Source organism: Cloeon dipterum, chromosome 2, assembly GCF_949628265.1.
Source record: "Cloeon dipterum chromosome 2, ieCloDipt1.1, whole genome shotgun sequence".
In the NCBI taxonomy this organism is placed as follows: Eukaryota; Metazoa; Arthropoda; class Insecta; order Ephemeroptera; family Baetidae; genus Cloeon; species Cloeon dipterum.
The window spans coordinates 27,997,497-28,017,809 of record NC_088787.1 but is presented as its reverse complement, the minus strand read 5'-3'; the positions used below and the strand labels follow the sequence as shown (position 1 = coordinate 28,017,809).

The 20,313-nt window shown below is 41.3% G+C and overlaps 1 protein-coding gene across 2 annotated transcripts in view; it reads left to right on the top strand.

Annotated features, from left to right (window-relative positions):
• Positions 1-20,313, top strand: part of Kul (Kuzbanian-like) — a 65,485-nt gene that overhangs the window by 42,320 nt on the left and 2,852 nt on the right. Inside the window, exons 2-13 of one of the 2 annotated variants that reach the window (XM_065477120.1) lie at positions 12,844-12,997; positions 13,957-14,075; positions 15,477-15,582; positions 16,127-16,476; positions 16,679-16,819; positions 16,879-17,003; positions 17,178-17,306; positions 17,787-18,125; positions 18,432-18,446; positions 18,754-19,049; positions 19,513-19,627; positions 19,688-19,822. In XM_065477120.1, coding sequence (XP_065333192.1) covers positions 12,844-12,997; positions 13,957-14,075; positions 15,477-15,582; positions 16,127-16,476; positions 16,679-16,819; positions 16,879-17,003; positions 17,178-17,306; positions 17,787-18,125; positions 18,432-18,446; positions 18,754-19,049; positions 19,513-19,627; positions 19,688-19,822 — 2,024 coding nt within the window. The remainder of the gene's footprint in view (positions 1-12,843; positions 12,998-13,956; positions 14,076-15,476; positions 15,583-16,126; positions 16,477-16,678; positions 16,820-16,878; positions 17,004-17,177; positions 17,307-17,786; positions 18,126-18,431; positions 18,447-18,753; positions 19,050-19,512; positions 19,628-19,687; positions 19,823-20,313) is intronic. The other variant, XM_065477121.1, reaches the window with a different exon arrangement.

Sequence of the window (20,313 nt, the reverse complement as noted above, 5' to 3'; positions counted from 1 at the left end):
GGTTCGTAACATGGGAAGCGAAAAAGAGCCGGCGGCTGTTGTGATGGATTCACATAGGGAAGCTAACAACATTCCCCAGCCGGCCACTTTTCTATTTTCCGCGCGGCTGCTGCGAAATATTATTCCGACGCCGGATAATCAGGCCGGACGGGCAAGAATGCGCACGTATTTATCACGCCCAACAGCCCAGGGGCTGTTTTTTCGGGCCTAGCTCGGCTGATGCTCCGCTTAATTTGACATTTTGCGTGTGTGTGTGTGTGCAGCGGCAGCAGGAAGCACCACGTCGTGCTGTTTATTGCCGCCCGTCTGTACACACGCGCTGCTCTAACTTTCTACTCGGTGTATTATGTATGAAAATTTCGCCCGTGGACGGATTACGCTCCTGCGCCTTTGCATAACTTGTTCCACTTCAGATTTCAGCTCTGCCCTCTGACGAGCTCGTGCAAATCCGCCAGTTTTTGCGCGTTTTGCTTCACGACTTCTGACTAAATTATAAATTTTAAAAAAACTGCTCACATATTAAATGAAGTCGTTCCGCGAAGTGCAATTTGTGTGTCGCGAAATCATGTTGTTTCGGGAAAAATGAAATTAGATGTCAAACGTGAAAGAATGATATTCCCAAATAAAGCACAATTATCCACTGCCGTTAAAGACAAAACTCTTTAATCATCGCATCCATCCGCAATGCACAATCAGCAAGCCTCGTCAAAGAGGTTCCTTTGTAAGGGACACGGGACGAGTTGAGCTCTTGAGAAACTGTATAATTGGGATTGGATATCTCCAGCCGTGCACAGTGCAGATTCTCTCGCTAATGGGGGACTCATCGCACCGTCATCTCGATTCCAAAGAAAACACGGCGTCGGTCTGCCCCACTTCGCTCTCGCAAGAATGATAACAAACTTTGAAGGCGACTGCGAGAAAGAAAAGTACTTTGCTTGCACAGCCCCTCACGCAAGTGACGACTGCCGGAGAGGAGTTTAAAGTCAACAAAAGACAGCTAGTTTGTATGCACGCGGGTGTTTTGCAGGAATAGGGTGCTTACCATCGCGGGGTGCAGAAGAGAGGGTCGCGTCTCCTGTGCCAATCATTCATCCGACGTATATCGATCCGACTCTAACACCTAACACGATTTACCCCAAAATCATTAAACTGCGACTTTATGGAATCGCATACAAGGGGCGTGTCAAAGGTTGATTTTACAAGAAAATATCCTAAAAGGTGCTGTTTATAAAGTGTTTCTCCAGCGATCCTAATTCCAAATCGAAATTAATTTTACTAATAAAAATCGTTATTGATGGGATTATGGGACGAATTTGGTGAAAAAGAAATTTAATTTAAATAAACTGGATGGCTCTACTATGCACGGAGAAGTTTAAAAAGAAAAAAATGTTTCTAATTTGCCAAAGCTGCTGATGTGATGCCCATACATTGTCAGTTATGAAAATACAAGTTACTAACTTTGAGCCTAAAATCAAAAGAATTCTTTTCGATGTCTTCTTTTACTCTTGAAGCTAAGTTAAGAGTGGATGGACCATTTTTCTCTTCCCTATCGGCGAGATGCCGCGGGGACATTAGGTCGCAATTTGCCGCGGAAATATTGTCGGCAGCAAATCAATTTGCCGATGCAATCTGCCGCCCCTGCCGCAGATATGTGCGCGCTGAAGAAAACGTGGTCGCTCTCGTAAACTTGGCTTTTACGACGCCAGCTCACGGCGATACTCTTTATGGCGAAAAATCTGCCAGCCTCCATACTTGGAATTTCAAATTATATGTGAAAATATACGGGAGCAGAAATGGGGAATGCCAGCAGTGAGAAAGCTGCTTCATCAGGGTGAAATTGCGCGGTTGCGATAAATTGCATGAGGAAAATGCCATTCTCAGCGCGCGCGAGTTCACCGTCCTGCGCCACGCCACGACGACGTCGTTCTTGATTTTGACTTACGGCGTGGATCAGTTTCAATTGAATTCCTCCGTGGTTTCGCAAACTTTTACGGCAAAAGTTGTCGTGTTTCTGTCTTCAAAAGGGCTTCTGCATATTTTCTGCTGAGTCACTAGAGCATGAAGGGTTTGAACAGGAAACAGGAATTTAATATTGCACGTGCGTCAATTCAGTTTTCAAACTCACGATTTTCACTCATTTTCCCCGTTATAAATATTTAAACCTTACTCTCATTTCGTTTTAATACAGTAAATTGTTTCCAGCACTATTTTTTTAAATTTATTTTCATTTATCACAACGTCCCCGTCCTCACCTGCCGGAGCTGTTGAATGTAAACAGCTTGTGTTGGCGTTTTTGTGAATGGAAAAATTATTTAATACTCTGTGATTTTCGCTGAACACAATCAATTCAGTCACGTGCAGGTCTCAATGATTAATGCTCTGATCAATATTTTACATTAATTTATTCTTTAACGAAGATATTCGCCTAGCTTAAGGTATGACTTAGGACTAATGAGCAAAAGTTTCCCAATTATGATGGTGATTTTTATACACCACAAGATTAAGTGAACGCTGTTTGGCAGGTGTGTCCGCCCTCTTTTTATGACGAATCCTTTGGTATTCGGCGCACATTGTCGTTTAACGAGCACTTTTTACGGTGGGAAATAAATCTACGAGTGCGCTTCGCGTTCGAAATTAAAACTTTTTCATTTTACGGCCATAATTCGTAGTAATGAAATATTTAATCATTAACCCCGGCAGTTCCACTCGCAACTTGAGCAGTAAAAACTTTGGTTTTAAAACGCTAAAAGCGAAACATAAACACCTTCTTTACTTTCCGCAAGGCACTTATTTGCTCGACCTGTAAAAAGGTGCTTTCCCTAGAATAAACAGAGGCAAAGCATAGGCTTTTGTGGAGCGGAAATAGTTTTTAAAAAGTGATCGCAATCGAGCGCTGAAAATGAAAACAAAAGATTGTTTGACGGGCGAGCAAGTAGGTCACTCTTGACCTTATCCGTTGCGGATCGAGCACTCCGACAGATAAATTATTATCAGCGCGGCGTCATTATTTTGCACACGTGCCATGTTTACTCATTCGGTCTGCAGCAGTGGTGCTCACGGGACACGCCGGATGCAGTGAGATTGCCTCTCAAACTCGGAGCCAATTTCAGCCAACCATCACTCTCCAATCCCCCTGAGTTCGATGCAAAGAAATATTTTCCTCACCACCATTCGGTCCGCCACTGACGCCACTTCCAGCGAAATTTTAAGTGCTTTTCAATAAACACAAAGTGTGATACTCGGCCAGAAAATTACAGGTCTTGCAATAACGACATGTGACACTTCACTGGGTATGTTATGGAGGGCGATATTATGATTTTTTTTCACTAGCACATTGTTAAAATAGATAACAACGATAACGATACAACTTCATTTGGAAAGTACAATTTTATTATAAGAATTTCGTCCAGAAATGCAGAATAATTGCACGATCTGTTTCCCTAACATTTGATGCCACTTGTGATTAATGTGGATCATTGATATTTGGGAAATGTTTCGAATTTGGCTCATCCTATTTTTGGTAGGATAGCAATAAACCAATAATCGCAAAATTCCAATCCCAAAAACTACATTCCGCCACCTGTTTTGTAGAGTGACTGTAATCCTTCCCGCATCACAGGTTTTCCATTTTAGCTAGAATTCCATCGGCAAAAAATGGAATTGCGACTGGAAAATAAATAAATACCGGGCTGCTGCGTGCCGGCGAAAAAGCAATTCGTGTCTTTGTGCTCAAAGCAAATCGGATTTCGTTCGCTCCAGGTGACACGCAGCTCGGCGCAGATGTTGCCGCCGCTGCTGAATATTATTATTTTCGCGACAGCAGACGCCAGCTTTTCGAACAACACGCACAACGATGCGAAATTTTTCCATGCGAAAGCAAGCACGACAATCAAATTTAATAATGAATTCTTGGCCTCGCAGCAGGCATTTTGTGTTCACTTTCCCGCTACTGGTGCGTTTTTGACGCGATTCATTCACACGGAACTTACATATTAACTGGGACTAAAATAAAATTTTCTTGTACGAAGCTTTTCTTTCAGCTGCGCCCCAAAAAGTGTTTATGTTTTTCGAAAAAAAAAATAAAGTAATTAATTTATCATGTGGAGAAGAACGCAACAGTTCAAGATAATACAACATTCAAATTTTAATGAAGATTTTAAATCAATGCTACACATCAAGGGTTGCCGAAAATCCTTGCAAACTTTTAAACGCTCATCAAGGACTGCTGATTTAGAGTTTGTTTATTAACCTAATTAGTGTCTTTAGCCGTTATGGGACCATGCTCAAGATTAAAAGGGCGAAACTTCCAAAAGTATAATTACGAAGATGCTCCCGCGACATGATCTAAAAATTGCTGTACATAAGCCAAAAGCTGTTCCGCAGGCGGAAAATGCAGAACATTTCACTTTTCAAAAAGTTGGAAAGGCAGGCAATCTTGCGGCAAATTATTTACACCCTGCAGCTGTGATTTCCTATCTGAGTACATACGGTAGATATACAACTTGCGTAATTCAAGTCTCGCAGCCGTATTTCATGTTTCCGCAGAGCGACCAAACTTTGCCGAAAAAGCTCCAGGGAATTTTGATAAAAGTTTGCCGCGGTCTCGCAAGGAATACGCCGAGTTTGGTGTGTAGCGCGCTGCTCTATTGCTCAGAACAGACGAGTTTGTTGTTTGTTGCTTTTCTCCTGCCCGTCCATATTGATCTTTGATATTTTTCGGTCACTGAATGCTGATACGAAAATATTGACTGTGGATGACACTACTCCCTCCCTGTGCAGCGCAGTCCAGGGGATGAAACACGATTTCCGTCTACGCTGGAAGCGAATTTATTCGCGCCGACCGCAAAATTTGCGAGCCGCAACGGGGAGCATTTGCAAATATCGCATTTTTTTCCTATTTTACCTGTTTTCATGCTGGAAGTCTAATCGGCTGCAAAATATAGGAAATTTAAATTACAAACCAAAACATAATTATGGATTTTTGTCATCTCTGTTGCAAGCAACAACAACTGTCTTTCGCTAAAAGGTCAGATATAAAATATATTTAAGAACTGATTTGCTAGCTTCTTTTTTTACCTTCCCGTGCTCACTGAGTTCCAGTAACACCGCCGAGCGGATAACATGGGCTCAAGTGGTTACATAGGAGCTTAGGCCCAATGTGGCCATCTTTCCGCTTCCCCGCACCGAGGTTTTTCTATTGAAACGCCAGAAATTTGTCCATAAAGCCGCTGGAAAGGTGCAAAAAGCAGCAAGTGGCGAGTCAGCGCCGGTGCACCTCCCAGCCTGTTGAGCTATTTGAATATTTCAAGTCACTTAATTAACCACCTTTTGCCATCTCGGAAGCCTCAGAAGTATTAGGTCCCCAAAATGCTCAAATATCTCCCATTACCTTGACACTGCTAGCAAAGCCTTAACAATGCGAGCCAACGGGATGGTACCAAACTTGAATGCAAAAAACTCGACCGAGCAGGTCTCTTTTGCCATATTATTATTTGTCTCGTTTCAGGCTACAAGCGTAAATTTTGTCCTCTGTCATTTAGACGCGGTTTTCATTAGCAAAAGATACATATCTGAACAATGAACTGTTTCTTATGTTCATTTTAGCTCTCTCATTTTCACCATCTAGTTTCACCCTCCCTTAACTCGGTTCCATCTGGGGGCAAGACAATTTAAAACGTGCACCCTCCGAGTCCAGATTTAAACTTTTAATTTCTTACCCGTCGTCTTCCTCGTTCGTTCGCCGCATATCTTGAGCGCAGGGCAAACCAACCCTCTCAAGCTGTTTTTCCATGTGTATTTTGAATCTAATTAGAGCGGAGTTAATTACCCGCCACGCAGCGGCCGGTTTATTTTATTCGCCTCGGAGGGTGCTGTTACTGCCGCTGCTGTTCGGTACCTCATTAGCAGGGATTGTTTGCATGAGAGCTAATCTTCTTTTTTTCAACTCTATCAGAAGGTTTCGATTTTTGTTGCCCGCCTGAGTGAGCAACTAAAAGGCCGTATTTTCGGTCGGTGGTTAGTTTGGAAACACTGCAGGAGCGGATTTGCGTTTGATGGAATATTCAAACAAAAATGTGAGCGGTTTTCTTCTCTATATTAAAAGTGTTTTTCGGTTTTATTTTAAATAAAGTTCAATGTGGTTTGAAGAATGTTTAGCTCTCGAGTAACAGATAATTTGGTTGAGTAATGAGACGAACGAAGTCTCTGTTACGCAGGTTGCATAATTATGCTTACGCAATTCAACTTCTAGAGCTTCTTGCTAACAATAGAAAAAAGCTGCATAGGCAGTCGTCGAGGAAAAGGAAAAACTGTTCAGTCTGTGGAGTACAATTTTTAATTAACTGTGCATTTGAGTAATTGTGCTGTGCTTTTAATTAATCTCTCAGTAATCATCTAAATTAATAAGTTTCGTATTTGCACAGCTTGAGAATTATTCTCATAGTCGGACCATCGTAAGCACTTTGAATATTTAAATTAATAAAAAAACTGCGCAGACAAGACAAATCGGATGCCAAAGCTGAAAGGCAAGTTTTTCAACAAAACGAAAAGTCAGCAGATAAAAACCTTTCCGTGATTCTGAAAGGAGAGAGAAATAAAATGTATTCCTTTCGTGTCTGGGAAACATATAAATTTGCCTGGCACATTCAGAATATGAAAGAAAAGTGATTTCATATTTGATCCGTGGGCAAAAACTGGAGTGCATTTGCGATTCAAAGTAAAGCCATCTCGTTAAACATTTGGAATAGAGGCAGGTGTGCCGGCGAGACGAGGCAATAATTGGATTGCATGCAGTGAGGTATCGCTTTAATTGCTCACGCCTCGCACGTACGGCTCAGGTGAAGAGCCGCTCTCGCGGCAGGACGATGCCTTGCGTCGCCGACCGATCGATCCATTTTGCATGCGAAAAAGACACTTCTTTTGCGCCGCAATCAAAGCAGTCTGCGTCCATATGTACGAACCCGCTGGGATGTGAAAAATTGCAAATTGGATATTTGCATTTCTCTCTCCGTCTCTACCAATTTATAACCTTTTCTTACCAGTAAATAATGTTTGCTGAATTGCACGAATCAAATGATAAAGAGAGCAATGCTTTTTGTAATAATCCTACGTTCATCACGGCAAAATTATGACGGTATTTATTAAATGTCATTAAAAAATTAGTGGTTAACATTAATTCCAAATAATTATTTGCACACATTAAAAAAATGCCTTTAGGATCCGTAAGGAAACTCTAAATTTTGGCAAGTGGAATATAAAGATAATATAAGTTAATTCAAATATATGTGAAAATTTAAGGGAAAATGAAATATTTACAAAATTTAGTTTTTCTGTCCCCAATATTCTTCTTTAATAAATAAATTTTCTTGACCAAAGGCTATTACATTTTCTAATTATACGAAATTTTAGGTTTTTTTATCTCAATCGGTTATCTGCAAAGAAACCAGAACAAAAACCGAGTGTCTTGCGCGTCCCTGACACAATGTCGGCACGAGCAGCGAAATCGGATTTGCGCATTTAATACATATTGTGCCGGAGCATGTCAGTGACGACTGCATGAATAAAACGGCGCGTGTCTGCCAGCCTTGTGATGAATAAAGAAGAAAATGCACTTGGCCTAGCTGTCGACTTGTGCGGATTCGTTTTTCTGTGCTCTCTTCTGGCAACGTGAAGCGAAAATAATGCATTCGCAGGACGCAGGACACACACACACACACACTCACACTCACACACACATTCACGCGTCTGGAAGGAGAAGAAAAGGGAGAAAACATGACGGCCGAGGGGTTGGCTCACTAATGCAATTACCACCGCACACCCTTTATTTAATAAACTGTTGTTTGTGTGGCTTCCAAACATTTGGAAATAGCAGTCTCGTGCCGAGGCTCTGCTTTTGGCAAAGATTTCCCAAAAGCTCTCAGCGAGTGCGTCGTTTCCTTTCATTTTTTATTTACAACTCTTAAGTTTTCCACCACTGGAAAAAAACTAACGGTGGTTCCTTGCACCGTGATTCTTGTATTCTAACAAAAGTAACACAGTTGTTTTGACCCGATCCAGCTGGTAAACAGGCATAAATCTCTCCAAGAGAGCTAATTGAGTAAGCGGCAACCAAGTGTTCAATCTGGGTGAAAGAACTTGGAAAAAACAACGCACTGAACGGCGTTACAAACAATTATTAATTGAAAGTTGATAATTGATTTAATAGCTCTATGAACATAAATAAGGCTTGCATTTCTGCCATATACTAGAGAAAACAAAACTACGTCTGTCATAATTATAAATTGATTGCATGTAACCTCAAACCAGGTTTAAAGTTCTTCGTACAATTTTTTTCAGAGTTATTACGGAAGTTCGAGATACTTTGCAGTAAGTTACTTGATCTCAATGAAAGTGCTGGGAAGCCGTCTTACCTTGGGATAGACTAACTCTATCTCTGGTTTAAAGTTTTGACTCAACAATTTGCAGTCAATAAAAGTGACTCCTCCTAAAATTGACAGCCCTAATGCGACCTGAGCGCAGCTGAGACTAAAGAAATCAATCGGTGCGCACCGCTCATCTATATATGTTGCAGAAAATCACAAGAGTGAAGTCCAATCTTCCCTAAATTTCCCAGAGTCGTCGTAAATTCCCCTTTTGTCTCTGCCGGCTGGTGGGTGCAAAGTCTGCGAATTCCACTTTCGCTCCCCAGCTTCCCATAATCGCAAATCTCCCTCAGCAAGTCGGCAGAAATAATTCCAAATGCACGCCCTCTTCCCCCTGCAGCTTGAAACAAAACGCGGGCGAAGCCTGATCGGTTTGCAAATCATCGCAGTCCCGAAATCTCGCTCATTTCCCGGCAGCTGAAATCAATCCCGGCTTTTATTCAAAGCGCAGACTGGAATGAGAGAGATTTTCAGCTCCAATCTGCTCCTCTCGCTCGCTCGCTTCTCTCTTCCGCTCGATGATTGTTAATAATGAATGCACTCGCTTGTGATGATCCGTCTGAACATGCACGCTGTGTTAATTAAAACCTTGGTCGTGGCGGGCGGCGGCGGCGGCAGAGCCGCCGTATATTATTATTATTATTTCGTCTTATCGACCCGCAACTTTCCGCCAAGCGACACCATTTCCCGGCCGCTTTTGACTTGTTTTGCTAATAAATCTGCACGTTGTGTGTGTGTGTGTGTGTGTGCACGGCGCGCGCTCTCCAGGGACGAAATAACACATTCGCGCTCAGATTGCAAAAAGTTTGCTCGCTCTCGTGCATCAGCATGTGTACTTCGGCCGAAATGGCTTTTTAGTGCAAATGGGTATCATCTTGCGGTAGGAGAGGAAAATTGAAATTTAGCTGAAAAAAGCTATGTTTTCCAGAATAGAGAAAATAGCTCACCAAAAAATAAAACGAACGTGGTATGAATTACTTTAAAAAGGTGGGTGAAATTTTGAAGCACAGATGCTTGATATTAAGTGAAGTACTCCAATTTAGCCAAATAAATCTTTCAAATGATCTTTTTCGTCATTAATCGGCTAATTGTGAACTGGTTAGAAGGTTTCTTGTTGACTGAGATATATTGAACATTTGATACTTTGATAGTAGATTTCTGGCAATCATGCTTTACTTTAAATGGTTTTTTCTTACAGTGATCTACGATGCTTGATTGAAGAACAATCATAATTCACACAGCTTCAGAGTAAAAATAATCTTGGAAGAAGCGCTAAACCGCGAAGCCATTTCGAAATGAATTTGGTTCATAGTCCCAAGAGCGCTTATCAAAGAAAGTGTTTTTGCAAAAAGAAAAATAAGAAGAACTCGAGTGCATTTTGATACTATACGTACATATACGCACGCACAAAAGAGTAGATTTTCGCCGCGCAATGGAAGCACACAAGCACTTCTTGCTTTTTGAGCCCGATTGTTATTGCTCTCAGCCGAGATAAAAGAAGTCGTCGCCTCCCCTGTGTGCATATCGTTCCTGTATTTTTGTTCAAAGAGGAGGAGAGAAAAGAGCTGTTTCTTGGACGAGAATCTTGCTTTGAAGCGATCCGCTAATCAAATTTGCGCGCCCTTGCAAATTAGCAGCAAACGAATTGGGACACTTCTGGCAGCCGCTTTAATTAAACTGCGGCGGTGCACACTTCCTCCGCCGCGCCGCCAGATTCCCTTTCCATCCGCTGCTCGCGGAAGCAAATTTAATTTCAAGAAACTAGAAGAGCTGCCAGACGCGGAAATTTGGTCGATCATCGAATTTGGATGATGGATGGGAATTGAGCCGGCGAGAGATTCGCCAAAGTAGATCACATTATTTTTATCATCCGCGCTAAGAAAAAAAATCAAAGTAAAGTCGAGAATATGTTTAAAATTCAGGTTACCTCCGAACAATGGATTTTATTGGAACACGCTTGTGCAGCGTTTACAGTATACCTTATTTTGCTGATTGTGAGCAATGCTTGCACGGCAGGGTATTTTTCGATCCTCGCCGTTTGTCAGCAATCTTGTTACCAGGTGGGTCAGCTAACAAAAAACATTTGACTCATCAGCTCTTCGTCATGACATCCTTAAAAGGTTTTGTCCCTAAGGGTATTTGCTGTATTAATATGACGTCGGGATGAATCTCTATTATTAGGGATGATATTTGTTCGAAAAATAAAATCATTATATCAGTCAAGAAAATGCAGAAGCATTAATTTGGTTAAGTGACACCAAATTGAAAGTAAAATGCGATAGATTTCACTAACTAGTATAAAATATACTTCTAATAACACTTGTATTGATTTCAGTTGCTTTTGAAATCGTTCAAAAAAAGTGTAAAAAGATTTCCTCTCCCTTGTAGTATACCTACTGCGACTAATATTGTTGGGAAATCTAATGTTGACCGCAATTAGGAGGAGATATTGGAGCAGGCTGCGTTTTGGGCGGCGCGAAGGGTCGGTGCGTTTGCGGCATTCCGTGGCAACACGTTATTAAATTCGAGCACATAACTCTCTCGGCTGGCGTTCCGACTCATTTTTCCGCGACGCACACACAGACCAGAATTCACCCTTACGCCCAGAGCAGGCAAGACAAAGCGAATAAATTTTTATTAAACCCAGTGCAAGAACAAAGAGGCTGAGAGAGAGAAAGAAGGATTTCATAAATTCGCCGGCGGACGAAATTGTTACTTATTTGCTCTTGCGCGAAAAGCAGCGAAAACTTTATCCCGGCGAGCGGAGATATTTCATTATTGTCTCTGACTGCTAAAGAGAAAAAGGAAGCGAGTTGACCCTGGCGAAAGTTTCGCGACGTGATCCGGCGAATTGGAAGCTGAGGCTTCATTTGATTAAAACTGCTCAGTGGAAAAGGGTTAGTTAATAACTGCCGTCCCAAAGGAGCCCTTCGCGAGCGAGCTTTCGCAAAAGCTGCGCGCCGTGAATATCGCCCGCTAAATCATTTCTGCCTGGCGCAACTTTGCTTTTATGCGCTCGCCCCGTCGCAAATTTTGATGGTGCGCACAGATTGCATTCGTCTCTTTGGGCCTGAAACGAGCCGCTCAAGTGGCCTCGTTCGGCAACTACTGACTGGCCCGAGTGCTCGACTTTGTCAAAGAAAGTCCAAGAAATTTCAGCTCAGATTAAAGCGGCTTCAAGAGAACGTTCAAGTACTCGCCGGAGGTAATTTATTGACAAAAAGCCTTCTTATGAATGCACTTCATTTTTATAACTAAAGATTTGGCTGAATCTTAAACTTGGCGAGGAAATGACCGCAGCAAAAGAATTCCGATATTCATTTTCATGGAGACAGGCACAGCTTTCAATTTTACCGCTCAGATATTCTAGAAAAGGAGATTTTTAATCATTTTCAATGGCATATTAGATTCTGCGAGTTGATCGCTAATTTTACTAAAAGCCTTTTGCTCCAACAGGGATAATGTATTATTTTCTATTCTTATTCTATTCTTATTTAATTAATAATTACAATGACTAGTTTGAAGAACTAAAACGTAATTGAATCGAACCAAACTTCATCATTAAAACGAATTTTCCTCTCCCTGTCCCCTTTTCATTCCTTTTTCATTTTCCTTTAAAATATTTTAAATAATAAACAGACTCTTAAACAATTTCTTTTTACAACCTTCCTTTATAAATACTTCTATCTTCCCTATACGGAACGGCTTTCATAGCTAATATTTTCTAAATAATTTTCAATTGTTGTTTTCAAATTCTGATAAGTAACTACAGAAATAATAAACCCTGGTGTCTGTTATGTTACAATAATAACTGTTTAAATCCTTTTTCATTTATACTTTAAACATTCTGCCTCAATCACATCTATCCATGGAATGGCGCTAGGTAGTTTATACTGTCGATGCAATATGGTTTGAAATGTGGGGCTATAAACAAGCAATCGCTCGAAATTGATTAATGCGCTTGCAATCAGATCAGAAAGCGCTCGTGCCATAACAATTCATCGAAGACGACTCACTTGCACTACTGACTTTTATTGCGGAGAGTCGAAAGCTCATTTCCGCCCGACCGATATGCATGCAGAAAATGAAATTTCTGATCAAGCATTGAATGATCATAAAAGCGAAATTATTACTGCCGCTCTTGTGCTGAATCTGGCACGAGGGTGATTCAAGCGAAGAGTTCGCTGATTCCATTTCCTTTGCAAACCTCCGTTAAACAGCTCGCCTTTGATGTCTCTCGTTGATTGACAGTCGAACAATTTGCGCAATTTCGCAGTGAATTATTATGTTTGGAATACGCCGTCAGCTGCTTCCGTCTCTTTTAGTGAAAGAGTGGCGGCGTCGGCGAAATGCGTGCCCTTATCGACCCATCTTCATTCTTTGCCCCTTCGCTCATGTCGCATTATTTGCTCGTGTGTTGCAGAAATTCCAGTCGAAAATGCCTTCATCAAGCGCTTTGAACCGGCACTCTACGACCGAACGCACTTGCTGAGACAACATGCCAGGGTGCGGCGCAGCGCCGCGTCGACCGCCGCGGCGCCGCACGCCCTCCGACTCGACGTCGCCGCTTTCAATAGGTTAGTACGCTCCTCCACATTCCGCAAGCTTTTAAGTATTATATTTTTGCCTTTGTAATTAAGTGAAGTAGCAGTTAAATTTATTGAATAAATGATGTGATATTTAATAACAAGTTTCCTGAGAAGCAAAGTAGCCATTTTTGCTAAATTGCAACCAAGAGATGTCATTTTATTAGAGAACATAGCGATAAATTAAATAATTCATATTTTTATAAATGTTAAAATTGCCCATCTAGCATAATTTTGAATTTAATAAGAAAGAAATGTGTGTAGGGCAGCGTTTAAGAACTACTCACAAATACTAATAACATAATATGTATTATTGCCTTTTTCATTCCGATATTTATGTCACGGAATGAATTGAATGTGATATATGTTGAATTTATTGAACAGGCGAAATTTTCCACTATCCTTTTCTCTCCCAGCTCTTTGTCAACCAACGTAATTGACATGCTGAAAATCAAACTTTGCCAATCCAGTTAGTCTCACTCTATCATCGTCTTCCTTGGAAAAACTCTCTCAGAAGACTGGGAAGACTGTCAGATGCCTGTGCTCTCTTGAGACCGGCATCAGCAGCAGTAGTTAAAAGACGGCGACAGCCGGCGAGTAGATGGCTCGAAATTTAATTACGCGCGAGCTTCTCATTTTCGCGCATTTTTCGCCCTTTTCCTCATTGCCGGGCTTCTCGCAATCGGGTGATGTTTCCACTGCAACAGGAGTTCGCACCTTCCACTTTACCTCCCAGGCCGCTGGAAATTAATATTTCAACAGCCAACCGGTCCAATCGCAATTCCTCGTGTGTAATCAAGCCTTTCGTGCTGCTCGCCTCAAAAGCGTATCCAGTGACACACGAGCAGCTCAGCTGCCGGCTGCCTGACTCGCTTGTTCTCCACGTTTTGCTATTGTCTCCTGTTTGTGCGTGTTATGTTCCGAGAGTAATTATTTACGCCCTGTTGTAGGACCTACAAGTTGCGTCTGTTCCCCGACGTCTCCGTCTTCTCCAACGACGTCACCTTCGAGGGCACCAGGGGTCCGGTCTCCTTCGACCTCGACCGAGCTTACGAGGGCACCCTCGATGGTAAGTCGACGCAAAAAGTGTCAAGAACGTGACCAGAATTTGTGAAAGTTTCACGAAGGGGGCACAATCAACGTATTGTGTTCAAAATCTCTTATACTTAAAGACATTTTCAAAGTGACGACCATTGAAAAATTTATCTGCCAACTAAACGATTACTGCGTGCAATCTTAATTTACCCTCCTTATGATGGCTGTAGCAGGGGCTAGACTTTCTCAAAGAAAACTATTAAATTATACATAGTTATGTTTATTGCTCATGTATCTAAATAATATTACAGTCAAAGAATAGCATCAATTAAACTAACATGAACAAAGGCAAGAACTGCATAAATGCTTGAAATAAAAACTGAGTCGACATTGTCATGTGCCGTAGAAAGAGTTAAAAAATTAAATATATGGAAATATCTGTGTATCTATTTACTGACGGTATATATGTGATTTATTTTCAACTAGTTCCAGCGAAATGCAAATACGCCTCTTTCATCGGATGAAAATGGCACTAAAAGCACTGAAAATGAAGCCATTAAAGCTTAAATTTACTTGAATCGTAAAAATTCCCTGTTTTCATTGCTCCGTACAATTTACAAAGTTAAAAGCTTTTTAGTATTTTATTTACCATGCTACCTATTCACAATTTTTTTTCAAACGCAAGTGCCCAAGAGAATATTCAGGTTGATTTGAATTGCAACTTGTTATAATTTCTGTTAACGTTTAGATATTTCAATCACGTTACAACGCAAAACCTTTTTTTGCAAATTTGATTTAACTCGCACTGTTGCACAGGGAAAATGTCACAGTCATTTGATTTATCATCTCCCTGAATTGAGTGAAACCACTCTCTGCTTTGTACAAATTGGGCGCTGCGGCGCTGTGGAGGCTTTTCATTAAAAAAGTTATTCAACAATGGCAAATTCTGCGCTTTTTGGTTCGCTTTTTTAGGCTCTGATTACATATCAAAGGCAAAAAGATTCACTGTTCAATTAATCCGATTTTTCGTGGTGCTCTCCATATTTCCGTTCGCTGGGCGCGTCCAAACGGAAATTCGATATTGACCGTTGGACGGGCGTGCGTTGTTGTTGTTTTTTTTTGCAATATGTTTGTCGCATTAATGATATGCCACCCTTAGGATTAAAAAGCATCCCCGCGTTGAACGGGTAGAAATGAATTACGCGAAAAATCCTCGCTGAAATTTCGCGTTCGTGAACAGCGCGTGCAATTTTTCATCGCCCACGCACTCTTAAATCGTCGCTCTCTCGCTAATTGCGAATTAACTGGCATATTAACGAGTGACCTGTCGCGAATAATAAGCACTTCGGTCGGAATTCCCGCGAGAGTGCAATGATTTTTTTTTTTCCTTTTTTCCCTATGGCTGATTAAAAAAGCACACGCATTTGCATTTCAGATGACGAGTCGGTGGAAGTGAAGGGCCTAGTCACCTCGGAGGGCCTCTTCGACGGATCGCTCACTTGGCCCAACGGCGAATCCATCTACGTCGAGCCCACCTCAAGGTGAGAATTTCAATCCGATTCGGACCAAATTTGCATTTTCCAGCTCATTTGAATTGGAAAGCTGGATCTCAGCAGGCGTCTGGTGGGTCGATGCGCGAAATCTGGATTTGCCAACCCGCTCTCACATGGAGCCAGATGATTTTGACGACTCCGCATTTCGCGCTCTGTGTCAATATCTAACTGCAGGAAAATTTGCTTTGATAACTATTCTTGGAAACGCAGAACCCGGAAACTCTTGCTTTTCCACTTTAGGGATGGTATTTGCATTATTGCTCGGCAAAATTTATCATGATATATAATCAGTTGGGAAAATAAGGGGAAGCAATTTGTAAAACATCGACCTTTTCACTTTCTGTTTTCACTCCTACAACATGCCTTATTATGGTGAAATACCTTTTAACTATTGCATGCCCAAAATGGGAATCATGAAAGAATATGGCAAACGTTATCTCAGCCCAAATAAAAAGATAAATTTTTATTTCATCAATTAAAATAAATATTAACCTTCTCCTTTTGAACCAACAACAAATATTTTTGCCCTCAGATATGTGCAGCTGTGGTCAGACGACGTGCCTCACTCAGTGGTGTACCGTTCGGGGGACGTGCGCGACCCAGAGCTGCCAGCGTGCGCCTCGCAGGAGCTGCACGACCGTTTGCAGGGTACTCCATCGGCGCCCGCAGCAGCCACTAACGTGACGGCTGCGTCACGCCGCAAGCGCTGGCTGCACGGTGCGCGGCGCAAAAGGGCCGCAGCCATCGATCCCCATAAGACCACGTGCATGCTCTACCTGCAGGCCGACCATCTTTTCTTCCAGAAGTTTGGCTCTGAGGAGGCGTGCATTGAGGTCATGACCCGCCACGTGCAGAGGGTCAACTCCATCTATCAGGGGACAGGTGTGACACTTACCTTTTGAAATGATTCAATTGTACGCTCGAGAAAGTAAATTGAGCTTTTGTACTTTTCTTGCATTTTTCATTGTGACAAAAGAAATGCAAAAGTGTCAGAAGGGACTTAAAAAACTAGTCCATTATACGAATATCGAATATATTTTTGCTGCGCATTATTTCTTATGTTTAACTCGATTTTTTGTTTCAGATTTTGACCAAGACGGAAAGACTGACAGAATTAGTTTCATGATCAAACGAATCAAAGTTCATTCCGCAGACGCGCTCAATGATACTAGCTATAGGTTTCCCGGCAACTACGGAGTAGAAAAATTCCTTGAACTATTTTCAGGTAATGTGGGCTGAACAAACTTTTCACTGAGTTTGTTTGAACTCGGCAACTTTTTACAGAGGAGGACTACGACGCCTTCTGCCTCGCGTACATGTTCACCTACAGGGACTTTGAAATGGGCACCCTGGGCTTAGCGTGGACTGGAGATCTCAAGAATGCAGGAGGAGTTTGCGAGAAGAACGGGGTAAGTTTTGAGTCGCCCTAACACACATTGCTTCTTTTGAACCGGCAATATATTGACTCTAGGGCTTCTTCTTGGTAACTTGACATAACTTACAATTCAAACAGAAAACAGCATTCTAGATTTTACAGAGTTGAATGAATGCAGTTCTGATTTTTTTTTTTTATCTTTTTGCAGCACTACCGTGGCTCTATGAAGAGTCTCAACACTGGTATTGTCACCCTTTTAAATTATGGCAAACACGTGCCACCAGCTGTGTCCCATGTCACTCTGGCTCACGAAATTGGCCACAACTTTGGATCGCCTGTGAGTATCCTCTTTTTACTCGTTATATTCATTCTTGTTTTTTTGTAAGCAAAAAATCCAAAATATTCCTCTACAAATAGCCAGATAATAATTATTTAAAGGGGCTGTTTCGATAATTCTTACCCAAGACTATTGAAGTCATTTTTTATTCAAAGTATTTTTAAGATATTTAATAAAAAATAAAATCTCTAGATGGATTAATAAACTTTTTCCATTATTGCACGGCCAGTAATTAAAATATAACTAAAAATGAATGAATATCCATCTAGCAATTTTAATAGTCTGCTACACATCTCGAAAATTATAATTAAAAAATTCCTCTGTTGGTTAAATTTGAATTTTACCATCATTTTAATATTAATTAGTTGCATTTGTCTAATTAAAATAAAATTAATATGTGCAGAATATTCCCAAAAACATATTTATAATGTGTTTAATGTGTATTTTCCTTGTGGCATTAAATATGATTTTGTTTTACAGCACGACCCAGAGAATTGTACGCCAGGAGGTGAGGATGGCAATTATATTATGTTTGCGAGAGCCACCTCTGGTGACAAGAGAAACAACAACAAATTCTCGCCGTGCAGCCTGGACTCAATCAGCCCAGTGCTGGCGGCCAAGGCGCGCAGCAGCCGCGGCTGCTTCACCGAGCCGCAGACAGCCATCTGCGGCAACGGCGTTGTTGAGCCTGGCGAAGAGTGCGACTGTGGCTGGGAGTCGGACTGCAGAGACTCGTGCTGCTTCCCCATGTCCAGCAACCCTCGACCCAACGAACCACCGTGCAGACTCACCCCCAGGAGCTCGTGCAGTCCCTCACAGGTTCGTGTCAAGTCCAATTTTCACCTATTCTGTGTCCAGACTTGTCCTCTTTGACAGGTGTGAAAAAAATTATTTGTTGGCCATTGGTGCCTCCTAACCGTTTGTTACTTGGAATGATTTATTTAAGACGCAAAAGACTTAAATCGTTGTGCTTGAATTTGAATGTAACGTTAACCTAACTAGTGGACTTTTTTACAATTTTGTTTCCTTGAATATACATTCCTGAAGAACAATATTGTAGTCTTGACACGTTTTAAACTTTTAACTCTTATGTTATGTTTGTTTTCAACAAATAATTTCGCCCAGGGAAAGAAAAATGAGGTTTGAAATAATCAAATTATGTATATCGTTGAAAACTTTCCTATCGTGTACTGTGCTTAATCAGTCAAAAATATAAACAGTCCATTTGCCAATTTCATCTTATCATCATTAATTTAGATCATCTATAGGCCTGCAGCTTGATTTATGAGAAAAATAAAATAAAGCGTTCATAATTCTTCCCAATCAAAATTAAGACACGAACACTTCTATATTTTTCTCCCGTGAGCTTGAACGCCAGAAAATTAGGCTATTGTTTAACTGAAGTGTGCTTTTGCCTTCGTCTAACTTTTAAATTCGTGATTCGCAGGGCCCGTGTTGCACTAGCGAGTGCAATCTCAAATTTGGCGACAAGTGCAGAGACGACAACGGCTGCCGAGACGCAAGCTACTGCGACGGCCGCGGACCAGCATGTCCGCCCTCCACTAACAAACCAAACAAGACTGTCTGCAACGAGGAGTTTGTTTGCTTTATGGGCGAGTGCACCGGCTCCATCTGCCTGGCGTACGGACTTGAATCATGCCAGTGCATCCCTGGCCCCAGGGACCCTCCCACCAAAGCGTGTGAACTGTGCTGCAAGTCGCCTGGCGACGACCAGCCCTGCCTGTGAGTTTCAACTTTCCTAAATATCATAGAACCATTAGGCATTGCCAATTTTTTTTATTTATTTTTCATGAATTAAGTAACATGATCTGGTCCGTAAAATACCTAGCCCTTGGCTCGCACTGTTGAGCATGCATTGTGCGCTCTTAAAATGTTAGAATCCGACCGATGTGCGGGGGCAGTAACACTAGCTGGTCCTTTTCTGGACTGGGCTTCCTTCAATGAGGCCCATGTCATTGGGATACAGAGTTTTCGCGTGTTTTCTACTATCAGGGGGTCGCCTATATCTAAAAAGGTGAATAAATAAAAAATTAAAATTTAGGTATGCTCCGTAATCTAACAATTGATGAAAATTTAATTAGATTTGTTTTATTTTGATGATCATGTTTTATCGTGTGAATTTATTGTTACTAAGATAATATCTAAATTTTCATCCATACTAAACCATCCTGTCTAATGATTCCAGCTCTTCCTTTGATTGGAATCTACCTCCATTTGATATTCCTGATTTGTACTCAAAGCCTGGAACACCATGCAACAATTATATTGGGTATTGTGATGTCTTCCAAAAGTGCAGAGAGGTAAACATTGTCAATTTTATAATTGTTATGAATCAATTTAACTTTAATGTTTCTATTAAGGTTGATCCATCCGGGCCGCTGGCTACCTTGAGAAAGTTGCTGCTCTCAGACGAAAATCTAGCCACAGCAAAGAAGTGGATAGGCCAGAACTGGTACTTCATCGTCCTCACTGTCGTCGTGGTCATTTCATTAATGGTAAGAAAATTTTGCTCTCAGAACATACTGCATTTTGATTTCATAATTTGCATGATTTCTTGATTGGATTTTCTCGTGGAGTGCAGGGCTTTGTTTGCTCCATTTGTGAATTGATTATCCGGCGAAAGAGAAATAGCAGCAAGGAGTCTCTTGACTTGATCAAGGAAGTGCCCTGACTGCTCAGCACGGAGTTTGTTAATTTCAAAGTTATTCAAATAATGCTAGAGTTGAATGTCGATGCTAGAAAGAGTTGATTGAATTTCTTATTCCCGTAGCAGCTGTATCTTTGAAATGGTTGACTTGTTCACAAAGCATCTTTGGAAGTTAGTGTCTTGAAAATCGTGCTGTTGAATGTTTAATTACTTTCAATTCAAATGCTTTTGTGTTTTTACTATGCAAACCGATAACTCTGCCTTCTTACTTCCTGCAGTAAATTATTTTGGCTAATTGTTATTTTTAATACAAACATGAACTGACGTCAATTTCTGTTC